Source organism: Callospermophilus lateralis, chromosome 11 (genome assembly GCF_048772815.1).
Source record: "Callospermophilus lateralis isolate mCalLat2 chromosome 11, mCalLat2.hap1, whole genome shotgun sequence".
Classification (NCBI taxonomy): Eukaryota; Metazoa; Chordata; class Mammalia; order Rodentia; family Sciuridae; genus Callospermophilus; species Callospermophilus lateralis.
The window spans coordinates 21,212,674-21,240,582 of record NC_135315.1 but is presented as its reverse complement, the minus strand read 5'-3'; the positions used below and the strand labels follow the sequence as shown (position 1 = coordinate 21,240,582).

Here is a 27,909-nt window from a genome sequence, read left to right as displayed (position 1 = left end):
AATCCATTCCCATCCTTCAGATGAATGCAAAATGTCCTACCAGAGAAATGTAATTTATTATCACGTTGGCAGCGGCGACTTAGGGAAGGAGTGGAATAAAAGACACTCTATCTGGTGCTGGGGACCCGCTGTAGTAGTAAGAGACTAAGTACCTTAAGGGCCTGGGGGTCCTTAACCCTCTCTGGCGGGAGCATGTATTGGCCTTTCTCTCATGAATGGGGGTCCTTCGCATCACCTTGGGCCGTTAGACTCTGGCAAGTCTGGGGATGAAGCAAGGCTGCACGTGTTCATGAGAAGAAATGACCTTCCCGTCCTGAATCTCCTTGGTGACGGTGCATATTTTAACCAGTATCCGGGACGGGGGTCCACAGACGTTGTACCGCTTGAGTATCCCATTGGGGGCTGAGGATGTGTAAACCGGGGCGGTGCATTCCACGGTGCTGGGCTTGGAGGATGTGCAAGTGGAAGGCTTGCATTGGGTGGCACACGGGTTACAGGGAAGCCTGAGGAGAAGACAGAGTTTTACCTATGATTGAGGCAGAGCAATGATGGCCATGAAGAAAAATGGGGGTGGGTGAAGTTTTCAACATCTTGTCCCTCAAAATAAGTGCTTCCAAGTGTTTATTCATTTCGTGTTGTAGTCAGTGGAAGAAAAAAGAATCAGGTCAGATCCACTGGGGAAAACAGCATCCTAGCTTGAGAAATGCTATGTTAAGTAAGCTTCCGATATGGCCAATGTCAGAGCATCACGGGACTCATACTGCAAGGGAGTCAAAAACTGTGGTGGAGTCCAGCTCTGTCACTTACCAGCTGGTGACCTCAGGGAGCTCAGTTAACGCTCCTGAGCTTTAGCTTTTCATCTGCAGCATGGACATAATGGGAACTAACCTCACAGGATCAACAGTTAAGGATCAACAGATAAGGAACAAGTTGAGGAACAGAAATGAATCAGATATTCTTCTCATGGGAAGCTAGTCACATTGCTGGTGGTGATTTGCATCCCATCTATGGAATCTTTAGATGTGGAATCTTCAAAGTGCCTTCTGGGCCTCTATAAATGAATAGTTTTTAGAGAATTGGAGTAGTAAACAACTAACAGTAAACACCTTTTGTAATACATGATCTAACTTTGATAACAGGAGGCACTTTGAAATATTAAGGTGATGAAATCAGTTAACATTGTGCTAACATGATGGGGACATGCCTGTTTGGAGAATGCTGTGAGCTGGGTGCAGCAGCGCATGCCTATAATCCCAGCAGCTTGCAGGGGTGAGGCATGAGGATGACAAGTTCAAAGCCAGTCTTAGCAACTTAGGCCCTAAGCAACTTAGTGAGACCCTGTCTCAAAATAAAAAATAAAAATAAAAAGAACCCAGTAACCACTTGCCAAAAACAAAAACAAAAACATCGTGAACAGAGCTCACTGCTGTGATGAGTTGGGGCAGGTTGGTGACCTTTGCAGTTGCAACTAAGCATGCATTTGTGTTCGTCTGGACTGAGTGACTTCAAAGTGTTCATATTCCAGGTGAGTTGTTAATGGGTTTGTTAGCTTATCATCATTTTAAAAATACAACTTAAAAAAAAAAAGATGCTGAAACACACCTGTGAATATATTGCCATTGGCATCAAGAACCAGCAGCTGAATGCAGTAGGGGTTTCAGCTGGGGCGGAGTTTCCCCAAAGAGACCAGGGTTGTCTTGTTTCAACTTGGCAAAGTCAGACATTCATCTCAGTGTGCGGGGGAAGTCTGTAACAGTGGCTAGCAATGAACATCTTTGGGGAAATCCTTTTTTTATCTAATAATTTTTAAAACTCTAAGAAGCAAAGGAATTAACTTGTATACTGGCTCTTCAAAGCAACTCAGTTCAGCCTATACCTCAAGTTTGGACTAGGTTATAGTTGTAGTCTCCCAGGGTACAGCTTAAGACAGTGTGCCGAGATCTCCATTCAGAGCTTCCCAGCACAAGCAAGAAGCTCAAAGTGCAGTCCCCTGGATACCTGTGGCAGTACATACACGTGGGCATCTTAGCATTTTTTCTCATAAAGTTGTTTTCATTTTACTTACTTGCAGTCTGAGCTCTCCAGAAGGCTGCGGTATGTGGCAATCTCACACTCCAGTCGGGACTTAATATCCAGCAGAATGTCATATTCCTGGTTCTGTCTTTCCAGGGCACTGCGGATCTCTGCCAGCTGAGCCTCCAGGTTATGGACCAGACTTTGGATCTGGGCCAGCAGGGTCGTGTAGCGGGCCTCAGTCTCTGTCAGGATGCATTCCTGGGAATCTCTCTACCAGGGAGGAGGAAAAGAAAAGTAGGATTTACAATGATGACTCCTTTAAGCCCAGGTCATTTTGTTTAAGTCATTGAAACCAATGATTTCTTTGTGATACTGGTAATGGACCTCCAAGCCCTTTTATTACCTCCTAGCTACATAAATCTAAAAGCAAAATGACCAATTATATTAAAGCTTTTTTTCCTTTATCATCCCCCCCACACATACTCTTTGTATTTATTTCTCTTCCTCTTATTTTTGGACCACCTGATAATCTCCTACCACATTCTGCTACTTGTAATAGAAAAAACAAATGCAACTCATTGCACACCCAGGCGTTAAAAATGCATCACCTCCCAGTGGCTTGGGAGGGTAAGGCAGCAGGGTCACAAATTCAAAGCCATCCTCAGCAACTTAACAAGGCCCTTTCCCAAAATAAAAAAATAAAAAGAGCTGGAGATGTGGCCAGTGGTTAAATGCCCCTGTGTTCAATATCCAGGACAAAAAAAAAAAAAAAAAAAAAAAAGAAAAACCTTATCATGAGATCTTATTCAATAAGTTCTTATACTGAAAAAGGCAGTGAACAATGTTTAACTATAGACATTTCCCTCACTGGATCAATTCCTTATGTAAAACATAGAAGTTGAAAGTGGGATTATTCAGTTTTAGTAACCAAATATTTATACCCCAGTTGTTTTTTGATTTGTTTTTAGTTGATAAAACTGAGGTTAAACGAGTTGCCTAAGATCATATGACTTGCAGGTTACAAAACCAGCGTAGGGCCAAGTCTTTGTAATACCTTTCATAGTTGGTCATTTCAATAATTTCTTACATCAGAGAGGCACTGTAATGAGGCAGAAGTGGTATTGGCCGTGGAATCTGAATTGTGGCTCAGACTCATTTCTTCTGTGACTTTGGACAGGTTATGTGACGCCTTAGGATCTTGGTGTCTTAATGTGTCAAACAGGTGAGAGGACACTTATTTTAGATTCTCCTTGGGAAAATCACCTTAACTCTTAGAACCTCATCAGTCAAGTTGGATAATAATTATACCACCTCCCTCATAAGATTGTTTTATAATTCTAATATGATAGCTTATAAAAATGCTTTGCATATATAAAATGCTTTCCTAGTGTTTTCCAAAGTGTACTCCATTATTACCCTGAAAAACTTTAAAAAAAAAAAAAAAGGGTCCATAGTAAAATAAGTTTTGGAATGGCCAATATCATACATCCCCTTCTTGGAGATTCATGGTGTATATCAGCTTATTAAAGGCTTGTGGGAAGCCAGTATGTTTAACCTTTATTTAAATGAGCATTTCCCTCTTTTTTGACTATGAAGTCCTTTCTTAGCCATAGACCCTTTAACCAACAGAGGAGCTGTTCCGAGGGGCAGAGTTTGGGAAGCACTGTGGCAGACACACAGGTGCTGCTGCCATCCTTGCTGAGCTAGGCTTGGTTAGCATGCTGGGTACCATTCGGTGCTGAGCCTGTAGTTCCACCTCCAGAGCATTCACGGTACGTCTCAGTTCTGCGATTTCCTTCTGGGAGCACTGCTGCTGTTGAGAGCTGGTCACCACTTGTTGATTCAGCTCCTCCATCTGAAACACAAAGTCCACGGGGATTTTGGAAGGAAAACATGACCCCCGAAGGGCCCTTGGAACACATCAGCTTATTGCTTTTTGACTTTTCTACTCTCCCCACCTGGGCGTTGAACCATTGTTCCACATCTTTACGGTTTGTCTCCATGATGGACTCATACTGACATCTCATTTCTTGTAGAATCTGGTTTATGTCGACAGAAGGGGCTGTGGTTACTTCAATGTTGAGTCTGTCCCCAAGCTGCCCCCATAAGGAGTTGATATCCTATGAAAAGAAAAAGAATGTGAAATTACTTGGTGAATAGACGACCTTCTGTTGTCTTTTTCGGTCTAACAGCAAGAATTCAGCTTAACCGCATTGATCTAAATTATAGTCCACAATAAAGGAATGAGTGACTTATAGGTAGTATCCATATGCCATAAAATGATTTACAGCTATTTCAAACATGACTATGTATTCAAATATGTGCAAAATTAAAAGGAATTGACTAATAAGATTAGAGTTTCAAAAAAAAAATCTAGATAAATTCTAGGGATGGGTAACGGAGGTAGCAACATAGAGGTGAATTGATAACAAGAGCCCATAGTTTCTATGATACATATGTGGGCTTGTACGAGTTTGACTTGTACCAATTATAGGGAATGTAACATCAGAGGATTTTCTATCCAAGTGGCTCCAGATATTGTATAGCAGCCAATGAGTTTGAGATACATTGAATCCATAGTACATGAAGAAGCAGTTGGTATTATCAGGGCTAGAAGCCTGAGTAATATCTAATGGGAATGCCCTTTGTCAAGTACAATTCAAAGGAACTCATGCTAATTTTAGAGGCTTAGCGTGTATTGACCCTCTTGGTCTTTTTCTAACCTCTTGGTGACTGTTCTTGAGGCAGAGGAGCTCCTCCTTCAGAGACTGCACTCGCGCCTCCAGGTCAGCCTTACTCAGGGTCAGTGCATCCAGGATCTTCCGTAGGCTGTTGGCGTCGGCCTCCACGAGCTGGCGTAGGGACACCTCAGCTTCGTAGCTTCAAAAGCCAGACATGAAAAGAAAGGCATTAAAAAGAAGATGGTGCCAAGCCAGCCAGGCAGAACTTCCTTCCATGTTTTTCTCTGGGCTTTTCATTCATTCTATTTCTATGGGAGTTTTATTCTCTTTAGAAGTGAAACCATCTGATAAATATCATTTGATACATATCATACTTAGTTATTATGCCTAAATTAGTTGGCCAGAGTGATGCTACAAGGCTATTCTTGGAGATGAGGGAATTTATCCTTCTTCCTCTGCCCCTAGAGGCAATGCAGTGTTAGTAAGAAGAGTATTAGGGTTAGGGGTCAGGGACTTGCGTCTACATTTTGGCTGTGTCTTTCATTGGTTGTATGCTTTTGGATAGGTAACTTCCTCATTACATCAGTTTTCTCACCTTAAACTGAATAACAGCATATTACCTATTTTACTAAGCTGTTACGTTTTTACTAAGCTATTTTACTAAGCTGTCATCATGTGACCAGCTGTTAAGCATGTAATCAGATAGTTCTTATGTTAGAACTGTAGGTCCTACATATACAGGTGAGGGTTACCAATCTTAACTATTTACTGAATTTTCAGGTCTCTTTGGAGCTAGTGCCAACATGCTCTGGAGTAGGAGGCTTAGTAGACATGGGAATAATCGTACTGGGATTGCTTAGGTCCGACTCAGGGGTAAATTTTGTCATTGTGACAGTGCTGGGTGGGCTTACTTGGCTCTCAAGTCATCTGCAGCCAGTTTGGTGTTGTCAATTTGTGAGACCAGCCTGGAATTCTCAGCCTTGGTACACAAGATCTAGAATTAAGAAATTGTACACACAAATGAGACAAACACCAGGATCTCCTTCTTTTAAGAACCGAAGAGGTTGTGTGTGTTTCAGTGAATTAGGGGAAGGCAAGTTAAACTTTTTATAAATCTCCAGAGCTATGTTCAAGATGCTTGGGAGATTTTGGAAAAACAGAGGTTTTGTTATTTTCCTAAAAGATCAGCAAAAAATTACATAAATAAAAACTTTTGCATATGTTTTTCTGTTAAAAATAGAAAATCTATCCCAAATATGCCTAACATACCACAACCCATTAGACTATAAATTCCATGAAGGGAGGGATATTTTTAGTTCACCCATATTTTTTTTCAGAACCTAGAACAATGTCTAGGTGCTCTGAAAATATTTGTTGAACAAATAAAACTGAATGAACCCAGATGTGTAGTAACAGCAGCATATCACTCCGAATAAGAAACTTAGGTATCAGAACAAATGATTTGAATAATGTAAAGATGATAAAATGAGCATAAGAGGAGAAAAAGGTGGAATGGTTCCAACACGGATTAAAAACTAAACTGTTTAGAAACTTACTAAGGAAAAATTTATCTTTTAAGAGCCCTGCTTTCAGTCAGAGAAATGCAAATCAAAACCACCCTAAGATACCATCTCACTCCAGTAAGATTGGCAGCCATTATGAAGTCGAACAATAACAAGTGCTGGCGAGGATGTGGGGAAAAGGGTACTCTTGTACATTGCTGGTGGGACTGCAAAATGGTGAGGCCAATATGGAAAGCAGTATGGAGATTCCTGGGAAAGCTGGGAATGGAACCACCATTTGACCCAGCTATTGCCCTTCTCGGACTATTCCCTGAAGACCTCAAAAGAGCGTACTACAGGGATACTGCCACATCGATGTTCATAGCAGCACAATTCACAATAGCTAGACTGTGGAACCAACCCCGATGCCCCTCAATAGATGAATGGATAAAAAAAATGTGGCATTTATACACAATGGAGTACTACGCAGCACTAAGAAATGACAAAATCATGGAATTTGCAGGGAAATGGATGGCACTAGAGCAGATTATGCTAAGTGAAGCTAGCCAATCCCTAAAAAACAAATGCCAAATGTCTTCTTTGATATAATGAGAGCAACCAAGAACAGAGCAGGGAGGAAGAGCAGGAGGAAAAGATTAACATTAAGCAGAGTCATGAAGTGGGAGGGAAAGGGAGAGAAAAGGGAAATTGCTTGGAAATGGAAGGAGACCCTCATTGCTATACAAAATTACATATAAGAGTTTGTGAGGGGAATGGGAAAAAAATAAGGAGAGAAATGAATTACAGTAGATGGGGTAGAGAGAGAAGATGGGAGGGGAGGGGAGGGGGGATAGTAGAGGATAGGAAAGGTAGCAGAATACAACAGTTACTATTATGGTATTATGTAAAAATGTGGATGTGTAACCGATGTGATTCTGAAATCTTTGTAATGTTTTGAATAACCAATAAAAAATAAAATAAAAAAAAAGAGAGGGAAAAAAAAAGAGCCCTGCTTTCTTTTTTTTATGATTATTTATTTATTTTTTAATTTTTTTATTAGTTGCTCAAAACATTACAATGATCTTGACATATCATACATTTGATTCAAATGGGGTACGTAATCTTAATCTTATTTTTCCACGTGTACAGATTGCAGGATCACATTGGTTATACAGCCACGTTTATTTGTATCAAAGAAATGGTAACCACTGATTGTGAACCTGATTTGGTCCTGAGCTGTCTATTATAATGGTAAAGCCTATCTCTAGCAATAGGAAGAACTCTAAAATCCGAATGTTACCTCAAGTTGACAATTAACTCAAGAGCTTTTCTTATTCTTCAATAAACTTTTTTTTTTTTCAGCATAAAAAGAACTAAAACCGCTAAAGCTTGGCAAATAGCCATTGCTTGGAGACCGTCGATTCACAACTTGATTAAACAGATTGCTGGATCTTACCTTCTGCTGGAGCTCCTCGATGGTGGTGTAGTAGGACAGGTAATTAGGACACAGGACAGGGAGCTCTTTGTTACACTCTTCCTGGATTCTACACTCCAGTTCAGTGTTCTCTTGTTCCAGCATTCGAACCTTTTCCAGGAAGTTAGCAAGGCGGTCGTTCAAGATCTGCATGGTCTCCTTCTCGTTACTGTTGATACCTTCACCCATCCAGCTGCAATCATCCAGAGAGGGATGGACACAGAAGTTGCTTATGAGGTAGATGGGGGTGCGACAAAGGCGATGAGTGGATTGGCAGACCCGGCTCTGGGGAGTTCTTGGTACGTGGCCATTTGATTGGCAGCTGTTGTTAGCAGACATGGTCCTAAAATTTGTAATCCCAGAGCAGTTTTGGGGTGGGGTTGAAGAAGAAATAGTTGTTCTAGAGCCCTCGGTATCCACAGCGTGTGTCCAGCTTCAGTTGGTTTCCTAGTCTGCGGTCACCGCTCAAGCACCCGCAACTGAGTCTAAATCCCAAGCTGTTGGCTGTCTCCTCTTTGAAGTGCTTATATAGCCTTCCCTCGAGGTGGTGTCACAATAGGTGGGATGTTTTGCTTTCTAATGTTTATATCAAATCCCATAGGAACACCTCATTAGTCTGCTTTTTACTTGCCTGAGAAGAGTTACTTGTCTCATAAAATGGTGCATTTAGGCGGTTACTAAGTTATTACCCATCGCAACTACTACTTGTCATTGGATCCAGAGCTTCACATTGTATCTTCAAAAGGAACTGTCGTCACAGTCCTCACAGCATCCATTATTAAGCAGGTGTGAGTATATTAAGTTCATTAAATCCTCGTTGACCTCACCCCCTGGAATTGACCAGGAAGAAGTCCTTCCTTCTTTTCCTTTCTTCAGCAGAAAAAGGGAAACTATGAATATTTAATAATAATTAGTGAACTTAGAAAATAGGATTTTATTTTGTTCTGTCCAGCTGATTTTTCCACTTTCATTGTTAGGACATGGTAAATGTGGATTAAAATGTTAGTCTTAGATAGGCTCTTCAATTTTTTTCTTTTCTTTCAGTGCTGGGGATTGAACCCAGCAACTCGCACATACCAAGCAAGCACTTGATCACTGAGTGACATTGCCAGCCTTTAAATCAGGCTCTTTTTAAAGGTCCCTGGCAAATTAGTGTTTTAGCTTTCTAGGTAGAGTTTGAATGTTAACAAGATATTTCTTGGAAGAGACTAATTACTTTTGGATTATCCAAAGTCCACACTTTATAGCACTTTTAATGCTCAGTGTTTCCTGGGGTATTCCTTTAGCTTACAATTATCATGCTGTTGGTTTATGTTTGATGTTTAAATATGATCTGTAGGGAGGTATATGTGCTCTTTCTGGGTATTTTCTTTAAAAAGTTACTTGATTCTGACCCTTTATGGGGGCTGGAGGGGAGAGTCCTTCTCTTGTCTTTTTCAGCTTCTAGAGGCTGTCCATGTCTGCTAGGGTTCAGACAGGTGTCTTCCAAAGGTCAGCCTTTGGTGCTAGTGGGAGGTGATTCAGATACGAAAAAAAATGAATCATAAATGTGTTCAGAGAAAATGCAAGATAATTATTTTATAAATATGCAGTCAGAAGGCCTTTCCAATAGTGACTCAAAATGGCACCTGTAAGAGGTGGGGCCTCCTGAGAAAAAGCTAGGTCACTGGGGGCATCCACTGGAAAGGATACTGGGACCCAGCCCCATCCTCTCCCACTTTCTTTGCCTCCTGGCTGCTATGAGACAAGTAGTTTCCTCGGCCAGATTCTCCCACCACGATGTACTACCTCACCGTGGGTCCCAAAGCAATGGAGCTGGCTGACCAGAGACTGAAACCATGAGCCAAAAATAGACTTTTCCTTCTTATGAGTTGTTTATCTCCAGTGTTTTTTTGGACAGTGATGGAAAGTGTGTACACAACATCTTTGGCTTGTGACCCACTTCCATCTCCAAAGCCAGTCAGGACTCCTCTAGTCCTTCTCACATCACATCATTCAGACACAGACAACTTCTGCTTCCCTCTTACACATTTAAGGACCCCTGTGACCACATGGGGCCACCCAGATACTCCAGTCCAATCTTCCTCTGTTGTCCACCGATTAGCAACTTTATTTCCTCTTTGCCATGAAGCCCCCTAATTTTCAATAGCATCCACACATATGAAATATGTAGGAATAAATATAGTTAGAAAGGTATAAGATTTATGTAAATACTATGTTAACATAGACTGAAGGACAGAAAACTAGAATAAGTGGAAAGATACATCATGTTCTAAAATGGAAAGACAATATTCATCATTATAAAAATATCAATTGTCTCTATGTTAACTTAAGTCTCAATAATATATTAAGATCTTCCCAAAATAGATATCATTTTTCAACTAGACAAGATCATTCTGAAGTTTTATGAGGAAAATTGAAAATATGAATAATTAGGAAGATTCTGAAAAAATAGTCCTTTCAAAATATTAACATATATTTTGAAACTTCGATAACTAAGATAGTATGATATTGATGCAAAAATTGTTGGGCAGACCAGACCAAAAGAATAGACTTAGAAGTCTAGAAAAAGACTCCCAAACAGATTGGGATTTAGTATACAATATACAGAACACTTACATACAAAGGGAAAAATGTAGACCATCATCTGTATTCTGGGGATGATTCCGCACCACTCTCCAGAGTGCAGGGAATGTAGGAATAACACCTCATGCCTCATAGCAGGACAAATTACATGTGGATTTTTATTATTTTATAAATTATTTTATAAATTTGCAGTCAAACTTTCCAAAATTGACTCAAAAGTAAGAAATCATAAAAATCGGACAAATTTGACTACATAAAATAATAGTGATTGAACACAACCAATAAAATTAGAAGATAAGATGAAAACCTGGGAAAGAATATTTGCAATGATATTACAGAGAGTGACTGGAAAGAAAATACAAAAGACACTTAAAATAAGAAGAAGTGCTTGATGTCATTTGTAGGCAGGAAGATGTGAATTTAAACTATACAGAGGTATTATTTTATTTTACACCTATAATATTAGAGAAAAAGAAAAGGTTGTCAAGAATCAAAATGTTTGGGAAAAATCAAAGTTTGGTAACAAATGTATTGCCTGTGCATAAATTCATGCAATTACTATAATGTTAGTATAATTAAGACAGTGTGATATAGACATAAAGATTGGCAAATAGATCAAAGAGAAAGAATATAGGGTCTAGTTGATTTTTTTTTTTTTTTTGGCAGTGAGAATGAGCCTAGGGCAAGTTAGGCAAGTGTCTACCACTGAGTGACATTCCCAGCCCTTTTTATTTTATTTTATTTTTAAAATTTTGAGACAGGGTTTCATTTGCCTTGACCTCAAACTTGTGGATCCTCCAGCTTTAGCCTTCTGAGTAGCTGGGATTCTAGGTGTGTTGTATACATTGGGTGAGTTGATTTTTGACAAGTTCTCAAAGCAAGTCCATGAGAATGAGAAAGCCTTTTCAACAAATGTTGCTGAATCAAATAGGTGATTGATCACATAGGAAAAATCACATCTTGATCTCAACCTCACCAATATTTAATAATTCTTCTAATTCAAGATGGATCACTTATGTGTGAAGTTTGCAAGTTTAAAGTTTTTATAAGAAAGTATAGAAGACTATATTTATAACCTCGCACTAGGCAAAGATTTCTTAGCACCCGGACACTGTTAAAAACAGTTTGGACGTCATCAAAATGAAAAACTTTTGCTGGTCAAAATGAGTAGCTAAGAAAGCAAAAAGGCAAGGCATAGACTGGGTGAAAGTATTCTTTCTTTCTATATTAACATAGAATATAATAAAGTTATTATATAAAAATTGATTTAAACCTCTTCTGAGCTTCTCGGTATATTTATATTGAGAGTTTTAATCTATTTAGAAGTAAAAGCAAGGACTAAATTTATAAATATTTATATATAATATATATATTCTATCTATCTGTCTATCTGAACACACACACCTGACAACAGAGGACTCTTCCCAGGACCCAGCAATTTCATTCCCAGGTATCTGGCCAAAAGTAATGAGTATATTCTTACCCCAAAAGACTCGTACAAGAATGCTTATGGCAACCACATTCTTAATAGCACCAACATGGAGCTAACCCAAATGCTTATAAACAGGACAATGGATCAACAAGCTGTGACATATTTATTTAGTGTGGACTAGTACTCAACAACAGTAAAGAATGAACCACTGCTACTTACAACAGCATGGAAGAATCTCAGGAATGTACTGAGCTAGAGAAGCCAGGCACAGGAAATACAACAGTGTGGTCTTCACTTGCACCAACCTCAAGGACAGGAAGACTTGTCTGCAGTGTTGGGCATCAGAACAGTGGGTGGGGGAGCTGGCTGGAAAGGGCAGGAAGGAAGGTTGAAGGCTGATGTTCTACATCTTGACCTTCTATTCTGCCTTGATCTGTGTGATGACTACAGGAGTGCTGGTGGGCTTCAAACCTCACAGGACTGTGTACTATCAATGGGTGCATTTTATTGTATAAAAATTAAACCTTAATAAAGTATAGTTAACCTCAAAATTAAGATTTAATACAACAGTGTAGCTACATGAAGCTTCACTACTTTGTTCCTATGCTTAAATTCTAAATTGATCAAACATTTTCATGAAAAATGGAAAAATCATGAATGTGCTAAGAGAAAATGTGGAATTCTTTTAAAATTGCATAAAGAGGAATGTCTTTTCAACAGCAATTCAAAATTAAGGAACCATAAAAATTGATGAATATGACTCAATAAAGTAATAGTGTTTGAAATAGTTCATAATCTCAAAAATGTACAAAAAAGACTGGAAGGATATATGTAATAATGTTAAATGTCAAATATTTTACATTTTATAGTTACTAATAATGATGGCTATTTTTTTCTGCCTTTATGTGTTCCAGAAATTGATTGGATCACTTTGAGAATTGGGGGAAAAATAAAGACTGAAAATCATTCATGTTCCGGTATTTTTCTATCTTTTCACTTTTCTTCTCCTCTGGCATCTCACAGGTACGCTTGTTTCTTTCTTTTGCTACCAACTTCTTTATTTATACCATTGATTTGATTTCTTAGGATTCCTTCAGGCTATGATTCATGAGTTATTATTATTTTTTTTTAATTTGATACCGTGCATTGAACCCAGGGGCACTTAACCACTGAGCCACATTCCCATCCCCACCTCCCTTTAATATTTTATTTTTGAGACAGGTTCTTGCTAAGTTGCTTAGGGCCTCACTAAGTTGCCGAGGCTAGTTTTGAACTTGTGATCCTCCTGCCTCAGCCTCCTGAGTCACTGGGATTACATGCACCACTGTGGCTGGTACGCCTAATGAATCATATTCCCCTTTTCTTGCCTCTTTCATTTCTTCTTTACTCTTGATCAACTTTCCTTTCCCTATAAGCATGTTTTCCCCTAAAATATGTCTTATCCATAACTATGAAGCACTTTCTGCATGAAGGCAGCTTTTGCCTTCTTTTCGTTACTTAACTTTTTGATAGAGCAGTGGGTAACCTTTATTTTTCCACTGCCCACTCATTTGTTAATTTTTTGGCAACCTGGCTATCCTGTGGCCATTGAACATGGTCTATCTTTTCTTTTTTAAGTTTTTTTTTAATTTTAATATTTATTTTTTAGTTATTGGCGGACACAACATCTTTGTTTTGTATGTGGTGCTGAGGATCGAACCCGGGCCGCACGCATGCCAGGCGAGCGCGCTACCGCTTGAGCCACATTCCCAGCCCTCTTTTTTAAGTTTTTAATTTGTTTTAGTTAGTTATACATGACAACAGAATGCTTTGATGTACTTTGATATATCATAAATAGATGGGATATAATTTCTCATTTTTCTGAGTGTACGAGTTGCAGAATCATATTGGTCACACATACATAGAATAATAATGTCTGTTTCATTCTACTGTCTTTTTTATGCCCATATGCCTTCCCCACCCCTCCCATCATTTCCCTCTAACTAATCTAAGGTAATGCTATTCTTCTCTTAGTGCCACCCTCCTTATTGTGAATTAGCATCTGCATATTAGAGAAAACATTTGACCTTTGGTTTTGTGGGATTGGCTTATTTCACTCAGCATGATATTCTCCAACTCTATCCATTTACTGGCAAATGCCATAATTTCATTCATATATATATATATATATATATTCCACATTTTCTTTATCTCTTCGTCTATTGAAGGACATCTAGGTTGATTGCATAGTTTAGTTATCGTGAATTGAGCTACTATAAACATTGACGTGGCTGCATTACTGTAGTATGCTGATTTTAAGTCCCTCTGGGTATAAACTGAGGAGTGGGATAGCTGGGTCAAATGGTGGTTCCATTACAAGTTTTCTGAGGAATCTCCATACTGCTTTCCATAGTGGTTGCATCAATTTGCAGTCCCACCAGCAATGTATGAGTGTACTTTTCCCCCACATCCTTGCCAACTTTTACTGTTGCCTGTATTCTTGATGACTGCCATTCTGACAGAAGTGAGATGAAATCTTAGTGTAGTTTTGATTTGCATTTCTCTAATTGCTAGAGATGTTGAACACTTTTTCATATGCTGGTTGATTGATTGTATTTCTTCTTCTGTGAAGTGTCTCTCTGCCTTTGGCCTGGACAGAGCCTTCTGGGAAAGGGGCTGTGCAGGGCAAAGGAAGAGGGCTTTGGGGCTGAGGGTTAGAGAGAGAATCTGCCTCCGCAGGTCCAGCAAGGGCTCCATGAATGGCAAATAAAGCCATGTGCTGCAAAAAAGGAGATTCCAGCCAATGATGCTCTGAATGTGTGATGGTGGTCCTGCAAGATTATACTGGAGCTGAAAAGGTCTATTGCCTAGTGACATTGCTGCCTTTGAAATGTCAGAGCACAGAGTGTTCCTCATGTGTTTTGATGATACTAGTGTAAAAGACCTACTCCATTGTTAGCCTTATAAATTATATCACATACAATTATGTATAATATAATAAATCACTGTTGCTGGTTTTATGTACTATGCTGTACATTTTTATCATTATTTTAAAATATGCTCCTTCTACTTACAAAAAAAAAAAAAGCTTACTGTATAGCAGTATGCTGTGCTGCATTGGAAGCAGCCTCAGATCTCGCATTGACTGCATCTCTTCATTGCGTCAAGGGACCACGATGAGTGATTGCCCAATATCCTCTAAATTTGTGTAAGCACCCTCTATGATGTCCATGCAATGACAAAATCTCAAATGACGCGTTACTCAGAATGTATTCCTGTCGTTAAGTAGCACACGGCGATACTGAGTACACACTGTGAGGAGCAAGAGTCCCATGGGTCATGGGTGCTTCTTGCAGGTAAGGCTCAGGCCTGTTTCTCATGGGAGTCCTCATGGTGGGCTGCATACAAAACCTAGACTACAATGCTTTTGTTGGTGTTGTTGTTGGCTGTGAGTGGTGATTATAATTTTTATATAATACCAAAGGCTAAAATTATTGGCGTCTTGTTAGGTGAATTATTAATGCCATGAAAATATCATATTCTTTAGCAACATTAGGACTTTCCTCGATTCTGCTGAATGAGGTCTCATTACTCTACCAGGAAGTGCAATTGCCATTTCAACACTTGACAACTCAGAGGAAGGCCTACTACATATGTCCACGTGAAAAAAAATTGAAATTTCTGCAATCTGGAAAGCTTTCAATGATTGAAACTCTTGCTCTTCTTATAATTTATTCTTGGTTTGCCATCATTATCAATTGCTTTGTTGTAGATTGGTTAAAACTATAGTATGGGGAATGAGATTGATCACATTATGTTATATGCATGAATGACATGGCATAATGAATCCCACTATTAAGTGTAATTATAATGCATCAATAAAAAAGGTAAAAAACTATATAGTATACAGTGATGCAGATTCATATTAATAATAATTTTGGTCCATATTTTTCCAATAACCAAACGTTAAACATATATTAATTGATGTAAAATATAAACACATTATACCACTATTAAATTAGAAATATATCTAATGGCCTTAGTATTTTAGAAGTTTTAAATTACTGCTGGAAGGTAGAAAGGAAAGGTCATTTGGCTTGTCCAAGTGAAGTATGATCAACACAGTTTTGCCCCCAACCTTAAAATCATTAGAGTGGGTATATAACCCAAGAACATGTCAGATTTGGAATTAACCTGTCTTTAATGTAATCTTTATTATAATACTACACAAAGATAGCTGTAAGGAAATATGAGAGGTTCCTAAGTGGTCATCTAATATTAAAGAAATTTTTCTATTTTGATTCCACTTTGACTTTACATAAACCTAGGCTGAAAATAATTCTGACTGACTATGTACAAAAAGATAAATTGTGCAAAATATCATACATAATGGATGGTAGCTGTGGTATTTTTTGATAAGAAGCTTGAATAAAGTTCATTGGAAATGGCTATATGTGCTGAAAAACTGTTAAAGAAATACTTTTGCTACAATCTTAACACCAAAATAAACCATGACAAAGGCAGAGATCAGGTAGTAGACTGTACCTCAGATAGAACATTAATCTCCAGGATATATAGAGAACTCAAAAAAATTAACAACAAAAATACAAAGTAACCCAATTAATAAATGGGCAAAGGAACTGAACAGACACTTCACAGAAGAAGAAATACAATTGATCAATAAATATATGAAAAAATTGTTCAACATCTCTATCATTTGGATAAATGCAAATTAAAACTACACTGAAATTTCATCTCACTCCAGTCAGAATGGCAATTATCAAGGCTACAAGCAAAAATAAATGTTGGCAAGGATGTAGGGGAAAAGGTACACTCATAAATTGCTAGTGGGACTGCAAAATGGTACAATCACTCTGAAAAGCAGTATGGAGATTTCTTAGAAAACTTGGAATGAAACCACCATTTGACCCAGTTATCCCACTCCTCAGTTTATACCTGAAGGATTTAAAATCAGCATACTATAGTGCCACAACCACATCAATGTTCATAGCAGCTCAATAGCCAAGCTATGGAACCAACCCACGTATCTATCAACAGATAAGTGGGATAAAAAATGTGGCAGATGTACACAATGAAATATTACTCAGCCATAAAGAAGAATGAAATTATGGCATTTGCTGGTAAATGGGTGGAGCTGAAGACTATCATGCTAAGTGCAATAAGCCCATCCCCAAATACCAAAGGCTGAATGTTCTCTCTGATATGTGGATGCTAACTCAAAATAAGTGAGGAGGAGGGAAGAATAGAGATTCACTGGATTAGACAAAGGGGAATGAAGGGAAGGGAAGGAAGATGGGAATAGGAAAGATAGTAGAATGAATTAGACTAACTCTCCTATGTTCCTATATGAATACATGATTAGTCTAAGTCCACATCATGTACAATCCCCAAAATGGGAAGTTTAAGTCCATGTATGTATGATATGTCAGAATACATTCTACTGTCATGTATATCTGAAAAGATCAAATAAAAAAAATTTAAAAAAGAGAGCAGGTGGCAGAGATGCCTGTGAGACTTACATGGTGGAACCTTTCAAGTGACTGGGTTTTGTGATTTTTATAGCACTGTACTATCATATTTTTCCCAATTTAATTATCAGTGGGATAATAGTGTTTGAACAGTATTTCATGGGCTTATTTATCTGGAAAAAAAATTTATTTTGAGTATTGTCACAACTTTTTAGAGCAACAGAATGATATGTAAAAATATCTAACATAAAATTTTAGGTCTGAAGCTTAACTTTGCTTTAAAACTGTATTAACTTATTATTAGATGCTTTGTTTCTGAGTACTCAGGAGATAGAAATAGAAAAATGAAGAGAATTTTTCTTTAGTTTGCTACTGATTTTTTAAAAAAATCTTTTTAAATTTTGAAATAAAGATTCATAAGAAGTTGCAAAGAAGGTACAGCAAAATGTCACATATACCTGGTTTCTCCCAATAGTTAAATCTTATTCAATTATAGCACAATTGTAAAGTCAGAAGATGGACATTGACACACTGTGTGCTTAGTTCTATATAAATGTCTTCATATTTGTAGATTCATGTAGTTTCACAACAATCAAGATATGGAGCTAGTCAGTTGTACAAAGACCTCTCTCGTTCTACACCCAGTTCATTTCCATCCCTATGATTTTGCCATTTGAGAATGTTATAGAAATAGTACCCTACTGTATTGACTCTTTAAGATTGCCCCTTTTCACTCAGCCTAATGGGCATTTCAGTTGTTTCCAGTTTGGGGCTCTTCTATTATGAATAAAGCTAATCATGAACAACTAGGTAGCTTTTCAAACTCTTTGCTTTCCATCTAACCTGCATCTTTACATTGGAAATGGGTTTCTTGTGCAAAGTTTCATGCAGTTGGGTCATGCTTTTTCATCTATTCTGCCAATCTCTGCCTTCTAATTGATGTGTTTAGGCCATTTCTATTTATTGTAATCTCTGTTATTTAGGGCTTATGCTTACATTTTTGTTTTTGTTCTCTATTTGTTTATGTTTTTGTTTCTCTGTTTTCTTTTTTCTGCCTACCTTTGGGGTTGAATGTTTTAGGATTCCAGTTTGATTTATCTACAGTATTTTTGATCATATCTCTTTGAATAGAGTTTTTAAGTAGTTGCTGTTGATAATATATAATATATGCATAGTTTATCACAGTGTACTATTGTTGGTATTTTTATCAATTTAAATATAGAAACCTTTACTGTACCCCATTTTAATACAAACATCTTAACATTTTTCTATACATATATTGAGAACCACTTCAGGCTGCTATACTTTTGCCTCAACTATGAAACACAATTTATAAACCTCAGAAGAGAAGGAGATGTATTTATATTATTCATATTTTAATTGTTATTTTTTTCTCCTAATATTCTAATATTCTTTATTTCATCATTGCATTTGTGTCCAGACGACTCTTTTTATTTATTCTTTTAGGGTGGGTCTGCTGGTGGCAGCTTCCTGTGACTTTTCTTCACCTGAGAATATCTTTTTTATCATTCTTTTCTGAAGGGTGTTTTCAGAGGGCTTTTCTTTCAGCACTTGAATAATGTTGTGGCCCATCCTGTTGGTTTCCAGGATTATGGTGACAAATCTGCCATCATTTAACTTGTTACCTTCTATGGTAAGTTGTCATTTCTCTCTTACTCCTTTCAGGATTTTTTTTCTTTTCTAATTAGCTTTAGTTTTCAGAAAATTATCCTGGTATCTGGGTGTGGATTTCTCCTTTGGGAGGTTGGCTTAGTTTCTTGCATCTGTAGGTTTTTGTCTTTTGTCAAATTTGGAAAAATTTTAGGCTTTATTTCTTCTAATCCATTTTGTGCTTTACTCTCTTTCTCCTCCTCTTAAAGTTCCTGATGATATGAATGTAAGATCTTAAGATAAAGCCAGAGTTGCCTGCAATGCTTCAGTTTTTTTTTTCAGACTGTTTTATCTCTGTTTTTCATATTGGATGATATCTATTATTCTATTATAAAGTTCACTAATATTTTTTCCCCACTGATAATTCCATTCTGCTCTTGAGTCCATTGACTGGGTTTTATGGTATTTTTCAGTTAAGAAACTTCCATTTGGCTCTTTATATTTTCTACCTCTTTGCTGAGAATTTTCTACTTTTTCATTTGCTACAAGAGTTCACTGAGGTATTACTTATTGAAGTATTTTTATGATGGCTATTTAAACATTCCTGCCAGGTAATTCTAACATCTTTGTCATCCTGGTGTTGGACTCTACTGATTTTTTTATTTTCTTTTTTAAGCTAAGTTTCCTGATTCCTAGTATGAAGAGTGATTTTTGATAGAAACCTGCACATTGGGGTGTCAGGTTTTGAGACTCTGGCTGTTGCTTTGGTCTTCTGTTGCAGCAGGTCTCGATGATATTGCTTTGGTAAGGGAAGGTGGATGCTGCTTCACACTGGCAGGTGGAAGTAGAAGTCCAGGTCCTCCACTTCACCTCCTTTGACATCCAAGGGGAGTGCTCTGCACTATTGCTAGGAGGTATAGGACTTCAGGCTCCTCACCTGGTCTCCTTGGATACTTCCTGGGTGGGCTGGACAAGGTGTTTCATTACTGCTTTAGATGTGGCTTCCGCAGATACTGCATGGTATGGCCTTGTTACTGTGACTTTCCAATAGGTCTCCTTTGACACCACTCAGGGGGGAGAAGTGCCTCATTGCTGCGAGGTGGTATTAAGTCCAAGTTCCCCAGAGAGTCTCCACTACACCTTGGTGGCAGTGGGTCTCAGAATCTTGTAGTGGGAGTGAAAGTCCTGAATCTCTCCACTCAGCCTTCTCTGTCTCCACTGTAGTGGGGGAGTTTGGGTGCCCTGCTACAGCCTGGTAAGGATGGAAACCTACACTTCTTCCTTGGCCTTTCCTGGTGGGGGTTGCATGGGCAAAATGATTTTTTTTTGGGGGGGGAGTGTGTGGTATTTGGTTGGGTAGAGTGGCAATTATCTAAAGGTTTTCTGCCTTGCTAGGTGACCTCTTTTCTGGTTCTTTAGCTAGTGAGAGAAAGGTCTTCTTGGGCATTTTTTTTTTCTCTTCATCTGTACCTTTTGGTGGTTCTGGGTGGTTGGTCTCTGTAGCTCCCACTTTGGGATAGAAGAGGAAGGAAATCCAGGGATCACATCATAAGTGTGGTTCCTTGAACCTCAAAATTATCCACTTTCCAGAGTTCTTCTTATAATTGTTTTATATGTATTGTTGAGGTTTTTTTTTATTTTATTCAGGAAGAGGACTAAAGAAATGTATGTGTATCTACTTCATCTTTCTGGAAGTAAAAATTCTCGTCTTTGCTTTTTAAATGTATGAGAATAATTATTCTTAAAACCTAAATGTCCAATAACACAGCAGTGTACTGTATGGTATGTTATGTGCCTACCAAAATGATGGCCTCAAAACAATTTTATTTTTTTATTAGGACTGAAAAATACTTAGATAACGTAAGTGAAAAAAAACTGTATGCATATGTAAATAAGATTATAACTAAGTGGAAAAACCAATTATAAGAATGGACTGGAAGTTCCCCAAAATATTGACAATGGATGTTTAGGGAATGGAATTGTGAATGTTTTACCCATTAATATGCCCTGCCAAAAAAAATTTTTTTTTATACTGGGGATTGAACCCAGGGGTGCTTAATTACTGAGCCATATCCCCAGCCCTCTTTTACATTTTTTATTTAGAGAAGGGGTCTTGCTGAGTTACTTAGGGCCTCACTAAGTTTCTGAGGCTGGGTTTGAACTTGAGATTCTCCTGCCTCAGCCTCCAGGGCCCCTGGGATTACAGGTGTGCACCACCACATCCAGCTTAATATGCCAAATTACAAAAAGGAGAATCCAGTACGTTTACAACTAAAAATAAAATAAATGTAATTTATTATATTTTATTTCTAAATTCCCTCTGAGACAGAGACATACAACTATCTTTGAGGACATGCAATACTTCACATTGATTAGTCTATTTGTATTTGACAGAGTTAAACATATTTTCAGCCTGGTTTTATGCAAATTCAAACCACAGTCCTGGGTTTAGACAATTCCCTTGCCATCTAGTGGCTATTATATCCATGGCAACAAGCCACCCAACCGTACTTACATGTTAAAGGAATGAGACACATTTTATTTGGAGATTAGCAAGAAAGCTTTATGAGCTCTAAGAACACCACAAATTGCTTAAAGGAGAGGAAATGATAAATTTGCACCAACGCTGCTCAGAGGATTTGGGAGCCTTCTGACCTTGTGTTTCTGGTCTGGATGGCCCATCTCCTTCCTCAGACACTGCTGGCTTCCATTCTTCCATCCTCCATGTTGGGTGTTTAACGTTCAAACACAACAGTTTTCAACTGTACAAATGAGATACGCTGAGCATGGCTCACAGGTGTTGTTTGCGGTGGATATTGTAGAACAGGGGTTACAGGCCAGCCTGGAGAAAATCAATTTTAAACTGGGCTTAACAAAGAAATCTTGGTAAAATGTAACTTAGACATGTTACATTTTGCCCCATGAATTACGTTCTGTAGAAAATTCCTTGTGGCTTAAACCTGTTTCATGGCAAGACCCAGAATGGTACCTCACCTTCACCACAGCAGTGCCTGTTGAATAGTATTTAATATATTTTCTTTATTTTGCAAATGTCTTCTAATGCATGTTCCAGATTTCCCTTTAGTGGAAAACAGCGGCAAAGAAATACCCCCAGCATGAAATGTCATACATGAAAATTATCCTGCTTTAGAACATCAAAATGTTTTAGGACATATCCATTGTCATGTGCTTAGCTTCAGGCACTTTTCCTCACTCTTTAAAGAACCCTTGGCCCACCTGATGGTGCATGCCTGTAATCCCAGCGCCTCTGAGGCTGATGCAGTAGGATTGCAAATTCAAAGCCAGCCTTAGCAAAAGCGAGGTGCTAAGCAACTCAGTGAGACCCTGTCTCTAAATAAAATATAAAATAGGGCTGGGGATGTGGCTCAGTGGTTAAGCGCCCCTGAGTTCAAACCCTCATACCATCCCCCGCCCCGCAAAAAAAAAAAAAAAAAAAAAAAAAAAAAAAAAACCCTTAATAGATTAAGGAGGTTTGACCTTGGCCTGACCTTGGGGAAAACAGGATGATCTATTTTGACCTCTTTGTGACTCAGGGGGATTTCATGAGTGACTGTGGAACTTGCCTGCTGTCCTCGCTGTCCAGCAGGCCCCGGTACGTGTTGATCTCACACTCCAGCCTGGCCTTCGTGTCAAGCAGCACCTCATACTCCTGATTCTGCCGCTCGAGGTCACAGCGAATCTCTGCCAGCTGGTTCTCCACGGTATCAATCAGGCCTTGCATCTGGGCCAGCTGGCTGCTGTACTGGGCCTCGGTTTCTGCCACGGTGCATTCCAGAGATTCTGTCTGCAGAAGGAAAATACTGTCAAGAGGATCCTGTCTCCAGTCTCTGGGGCCAGGGGCACTGTTTTCAAGTCCTTGCTATGCCCTCTTCTAGTTTTATGACTTTAGGAAAATTCGTCAGCTTCGTGGAGCCTAAGTTTTATTCTGTCTAAAACGGGGAATGTGAAGTTCCTACCTCGTGGGAAGGTTGTGAGGATTACATGAGACAATATGTGGAGAGCGCTTAGAACAGTACCTGGAACCTGTAGAAGTACCTAGGGCTTGTAGAAGCATCAGCTATGAATTCTACCTCTATGACTACTGCCACCTATGACTTACTTGTGTAGCTTAAGGAAGATTGCCAGGATTTGGGAGGAAAACCTTGAGTTTGGACTCCTGGCAGGGAGGGATGGTATAATGTGGTTACAAGAGAAGAGGCTCTGGGTTCGAAACACTTGGATTTAGCTTTCTCTTAGAAGTGGAAGTGCAGGAACTCACACATGCCTGTAATCCCAGCGGCTTGGAAGGCTGAGGCAGGAGGATTGCAAACTGAGATCAGCCTCAGAAATTTAGCCAAGGCCCTAAGCAACTTAGCAAGACCCTGTCTCTAAATAAAATATAAACAATGACTGGGGATGTGGGTTCAATGATTAAGGACCCCTGGGTTCAATTGCTGGTTTAAAAAAAAAAGAAAGAAAAATTGCAGAAACTTCTGCAAATTATTTAATTTGAGCCTCAGTTTTCCTCATCTGAGATTGGGTAAGTGAAGGTTTGTACCCTATAACATTATGGTGAGGTATAAGTCGCACTCTGTCTGTCATCAAATGAATGCCTGCTATTATCCACGTAGGCATTCTCTTGGGGCTTAGTGTAGCACACACTGTGGTTGGTACTTGACTGGAACTGGTGCATGTGACCTTGACTGCGTGGTATTCTTGTGGCTTGGGTGGGGTGGGGCGGGGTGCAGCAAGGGGTCAGGTTGAGGTGTGGATCCCAGGAAACTTTGCCATAGTTGTAGGATGAAAAGTTAGAAAACTATTCTTTGTTTTAGATGTGGTGGAGAGCCTGAAGAATTGTCCTTGATTAAAAGAGTAAAAATCCATTGTCCCTTGTCAGGCTTAATTGGTCAATTGCTCACTCTGCCCCGACTCCCTTCTCTTCCTGTCTCTGGAGGTGCTGTAGGATTGTGCACAGGCCCAAGGGAAGGGCAGGCACACTAGTGGGACAACACAAGCTGATGACATGTCACCTTTGCTTCCAACTGGGTTGACAGTGGTACTTAGGAAAGGCGAGGAAATGCTATCCTTGTAAATTGGAGATCCAGACTGCCCCACACACTGTTTGTCTCTCCCTGGGGTTGGGTAGAGGACATAAGTTCTAGGGCAAAACTGACCCTGTGTTTGCCTCACGCACCAGGTTTTGCTGGGCTTGCAGCTCAATTTCCAGGGTGTTGGCCGTGCGTTTCAGCTCCAGTATCTCTGTCTGGCAGCCCTGCAGCTGCTCCACGCTGGATTGCTGCTGCTGATTCAGCTCTTCTGTCTGAAACACAGGGCAGGTTAGAGAACTCCAGCAAGGCACAGCTCTGGAAGCTGACCCTGTACTGCTGCGGGTGCTGACCTGAACGGCGAACCATTCTTCCGCGTCTCTGCGGTTGTTGGCCAGCACCGTTTCATACTGACTTCGCATCTCATCCAGGACCCTGTTGAGGTCGACGGTGGGGGCAGTGTCCAGCTCCACATTGAGTCGGTCTCCGAGCTGTCCTCGAAGCAGGTTGACCTCCTGAAAGCGGAGGTGGAATAAAGGATGTCACGGAGTGGTGGGGGAGGAAAAAGTTAATTGGACAACCAATGCCATCCCATTTCGGTTTTTGCTTTTGTGAATGAATGAAGGTGTGGGCTTTTGAATCGGGTTGCCTGGGCTGACTCTCTTTTTGCTTATTAGTACCTCTGTTTCGTCATCTATAAAATAGCTGTAACAATTATCTCCTTTCCAGAGGGTTATTGTGAGATACGGAAGAGTTAAAGTACATATAAATAACTTCTAAAAATCCTGGCACATAGAAAGGTCTCAATAAGGGTTAGTTCTTCTTTTTTTAAAAAAAAAAAATTTAATATTTATTTTTTAGTTGCAGTTGGACACAACACCTTTATTTCACTTGTTTATTTTTGTACGTGGTGCTGAGGATCGAACCCAGGGTCTGGCAGTGCCAGGCCAGCACTCTATCGCTAAGCCACAACCCCAGCCCCTCAATAAGGGTTAGTTCTTAATCACCAACCAATGTTCAAAGAGAAAATATATTTTGTTACATCAGTTTTTTTCATTTTTAAACTTCATCAATATGAGGTAACATACTCTTTTATAATTTGTTTTATAATTTAAAAAAGTTTAAAAACACAGAATTTTGAAAAACACGGGTCCAAATATTGCATGTCTCTTGATCCCCTTTTTGGAATGGGACTTCACAGTCTATATTTATTAGCCCAATTTTCAGACCAAGTGGATTGGAGTTAGGGGTGGCATCTAGCTGCTAAGGAGAGCCACTTGTGGGGTTGGGGTTATTCACTCTCTCCAGAAAAGCAATGGAGAGGAGGAGTTGGTCTTTATCTCTGGAACTGGCCAGGGGTCATGCTGCATGTAGTGATGTACATCTACATTCAGACCTGGAATGATCAGATGCCTATGAGAGACCTTAAGCAACATCTGCCCAAGTTCAATTTAGATACATAAAGCTGGGTGCGATAGTGCACGCCTGTAATCCCAGTGGCTCTAGAGGCTGAGGCAGGTGGATCACAAGTTCAAAGTCAGCTTCAGCAACTTATCGAGGGAGACCCTGTCTCTAAATAAAATATTAAAAAAAAGGGCTGGGGATGTGGTTCCGTGGTTCAGTGCCCCTGGTACCAAAAATAAATAAATAAATAATAAATTAAAATAATTCAGATACATGAAACTTATCAGTTTAACTTTGTTACTCTGAGTCCTTCAGCCATATCACTGAAGGACTCAGAGTAACAAAGTTAAACCATTTTCTCACCTCTTCGTGACTTTTCTTAAGGCAAAGGAGGTCTTCCTTCAAAGACTCCACATGGGCCTCCAGATCAGATTTGCACAGGTTCAGTTCACTCAGGATTCCACGCAGGCCACTGATGTCCGTCTCTACCAGCTGGCGAAGAGACAGCTCACTCTCATACCTGTTATAGCAAGAGAAAAACATGAGCACTTACCTTGCTATGCACTGAACAGTGTTGGGTACACCAGTGAGTGAGGGGGGGACCCGGGAGTCACGCGCCATTACATCCTTCACATCCCAAATAATGGTACGTTCAAGATTTTAATGCATTCTCAGCTTAAAAATATTATGCAGAAAACATTTTGGGGGAGAGCTAGATAGAGGTAGAAGGCAGGTGGGGAGGGAGATCCTTCTATTATTATCAAATTAAAATTCAACTTACTTTGACCTAAAATCATCAGTGGCCAGTTTGCAGTTGTCAAGCTGTACCGCAAGTCGAGAATTCTCCGCCTTTGTGCATAAGATCTGAGAAGTAAGTTGTTATGTAAGTAAATGCTTCTTTGAAACCTGCGTATCTACTCCTTTAACAATCATGCCTTTCACTATCTTATGAAAGTCTTTGTAAGAAGGTATCCGATTGATTGGCCTGCTTTTCTTATTAACCATGTGACTTTGTGGAGGAAAAAAACCCACAGTGTCAATTTAGCAACAAAATGTAGAAATACAAAGTTTTATTTTTTTAAACGGTCTAAGACTTTCTGCAATATTCCTTGCTAGTTGAAAACTTATAGTTTTTTTTTTATTAGTAGTTTGTATCATGACTCTGTCCCCATCCCTGATGATAGAAATTCATTTGTAAAAGAAGAAAATGATTGCTAGATGAAATTCAACTAGGTGACATCATTCGACATCTGTGTGAAAAAGAATATACATACACAGTGTCTGCTGTACCGTGTTATAGACAGAAGTGATTTTAGATATACTATTCTCCCCCCATCCTATAGATGATAAAGGTCCAGTCTACAGATGTGACTTTTTTTTTTTTTTTAATAGTCATTCAATTTTGGTGACCACAAGGGGCTGGAAGCTAGGTGTGCTGACTTAGTCCAGTGCCCTGGTCTCTGTACTCCATTAGCTCTTGGAATTCCGCCTTTTCTTGGTTGACTTTCATAAAACAGCCTCTTCTAGTGCAGGGATATAGCAAAGAAGAGTTTGGAAAGTTGGAGCATGAGAGATTTGCGACACCAAACCTTCTGCTGGAGGTCTTCAATGGTGTTGAAGTAACACTGATAATCCGGGCACACCAGGGGCGTGTCTGGCTCGCACTGTTCTCGGATCCTGCATTCCAGCTCCGCGTTGGTCTCCTCCAGGCTGCGAACCTTCTCCAGATAGTTGGCAAGTCTGTCGTTCAGGAACTGCATCGTCTCCTTCTCATTGCTGTTGAACGCCCCGTCCTCACACCAAGCACAGTTCCCCACCAGGCACCGGCTGTTACAGCTCCCAGCCAAATAGCAGGGTGTGAGGCAACCGCTGGGCAGGTGAGACCCAGACAGGAAGCCTGGCGTCTGACATCTGGATGTAGCATCAGCAGTGGCAGTGGGGACACAGGGGGAAGCAGATGCACAGCTGGAAGCCCGGCCACAGGACTCAGAAGAGCAGCGCCCGGGGGAACCTTCAGATCCATCGGAGGTCATCCTTTCAGAAGTGAAGAACAGAGATGGGTTGCAATACTCCGGTGACCTTGACTCCAAACATCTCCTTCCCTCCTGAGGCCTTTATAGAGTCCCCCCCAAATGGATATTTACTGACTGCACCGGATGTTTTCTTTATCGCTGTTGGTGCCAGTTTTCATACTAACGTTTCATTATGCTGTTTATTTATGGAGGAAGAGTTTTATGCCTCATAAAAGAGGGATAAGCTTAGGTTACTAAATCAGGACTTACCTCAAGTGCTGCTAGGATAAAATACTTATTTCAGTAAGTGGATATAGGAGGCATTGTTCTTTTGACAGAATAAGGAACAAAAAAAGAAAATTTGGCCAATCAGTAATTAGAGATACAACTTGTTTCCAATAAGGAAAATAATATTCCCTCAGATTTTGATCCTGTGCATTGATTGCTGGTGTTTACTTTTAAAATCTATAACTCACCAAATGACATTTATTTGTGCTACCACCATGAAGATGATCACTCTTACCAGTTACCTTGAAATGCTTTTTGTAATCATGAAGTGTGTCCTTTACATGGTAGAAGAGCAAGGTATGTACTGGATTTCAAGTGTGTGTGTGTGTGTGAACCACAACTCTGTGTATGAAAATTGAAATGTCACTTTACACATAACTAAGGGGATCA

General features: G+C 39.5%; 2 protein-coding genes across 2 annotated transcripts; both read right to left on the bottom strand.

The window, feature by feature from the left end:
- Positions 1-244: 244 nt before the first annotated feature.
- On the bottom strand, positions 245-21,489 carry Krt39 (keratin 39). The gene is made up of 8 exons (XM_076871358.2): positions 21,392-21,489; positions 7,656-8,106; positions 5,609-5,691; positions 4,740-4,896; positions 3,975-4,136; positions 3,746-3,871; positions 2,066-2,286; positions 245-503 (listed from the first exon to the last, which is right to left on the bottom strand). The coding sequence occupies exons 1-8, from the start codon at positions 21,487-21,489 to the stop codon at positions 245-247; spliced, it is 1,557 nt and encodes a 518-aa protein (XP_076727473.2).
- A 23-nt stretch (positions 21,490-21,512) lies between these two features.
- Positions 21,513-27,252, bottom strand: Krt40 (keratin 40). The gene is made up of 7 exons (XM_076871357.1): positions 26,809-27,252; positions 26,001-26,083; positions 25,583-25,739; positions 24,169-24,330; positions 23,965-24,090; positions 22,355-22,575; positions 21,513-21,612 (listed from the first exon to the last, which is right to left on the bottom strand). The coding sequence occupies exons 1-7, from the start codon at positions 27,250-27,252 to the stop codon at positions 21,513-21,515; spliced, it is 1,293 nt and encodes a 430-aa protein (XP_076727472.1).
- Between the last annotated feature and the right edge of the window lie 657 nt (positions 27,253-27,909).

Excerpts from the sequence above, each read along its gene's own strand:
- Krt39 (XM_076871358.2), bottom strand. The coding sequence starts at position 21,489 with ATGGAAGAATGGAAGCCAGCAGTGTCTGAGGAAGGAGATGGGCCATCC. Across the intron at positions 4,137-4,739 it reads TCAAGAACAGTCACCAAGAG|GATATCAACTCCTTATGGGG; the intron begins GTTAGAAAAAGA and ends TTCTTTTCATAG. Across the intron at positions 2,287-3,745 it reads TACAGGCTCAGCACCGAATG|AGAGATTCCCAGGAATGCAT; the intron begins GTACCCAGCATG and ends CCTCCCTGGTAG.
- Krt40 (XM_076871357.1), bottom strand. The coding sequence starts at position 27,252 with ATGACCTCCGATGGATCTGAAGGTTCCCCCGGGCGCTGCTCTTCTGAG. Across the intron at positions 24,331-25,582 it reads TTAAGAAAAGTCACGAAGAG|GAGGTCAACCTGCTTCGAGG; the intron begins GTGAGAAAATGG and ends CTCCGCTTTCAG. Across the intron at positions 24,091-24,168 it reads AAGAATGGTTCGCCGTTCAG|ACAGAAGAGCTGAATCAGCA; the intron begins GTCAGCACCCGC and ends CCTGTGTTTCAG.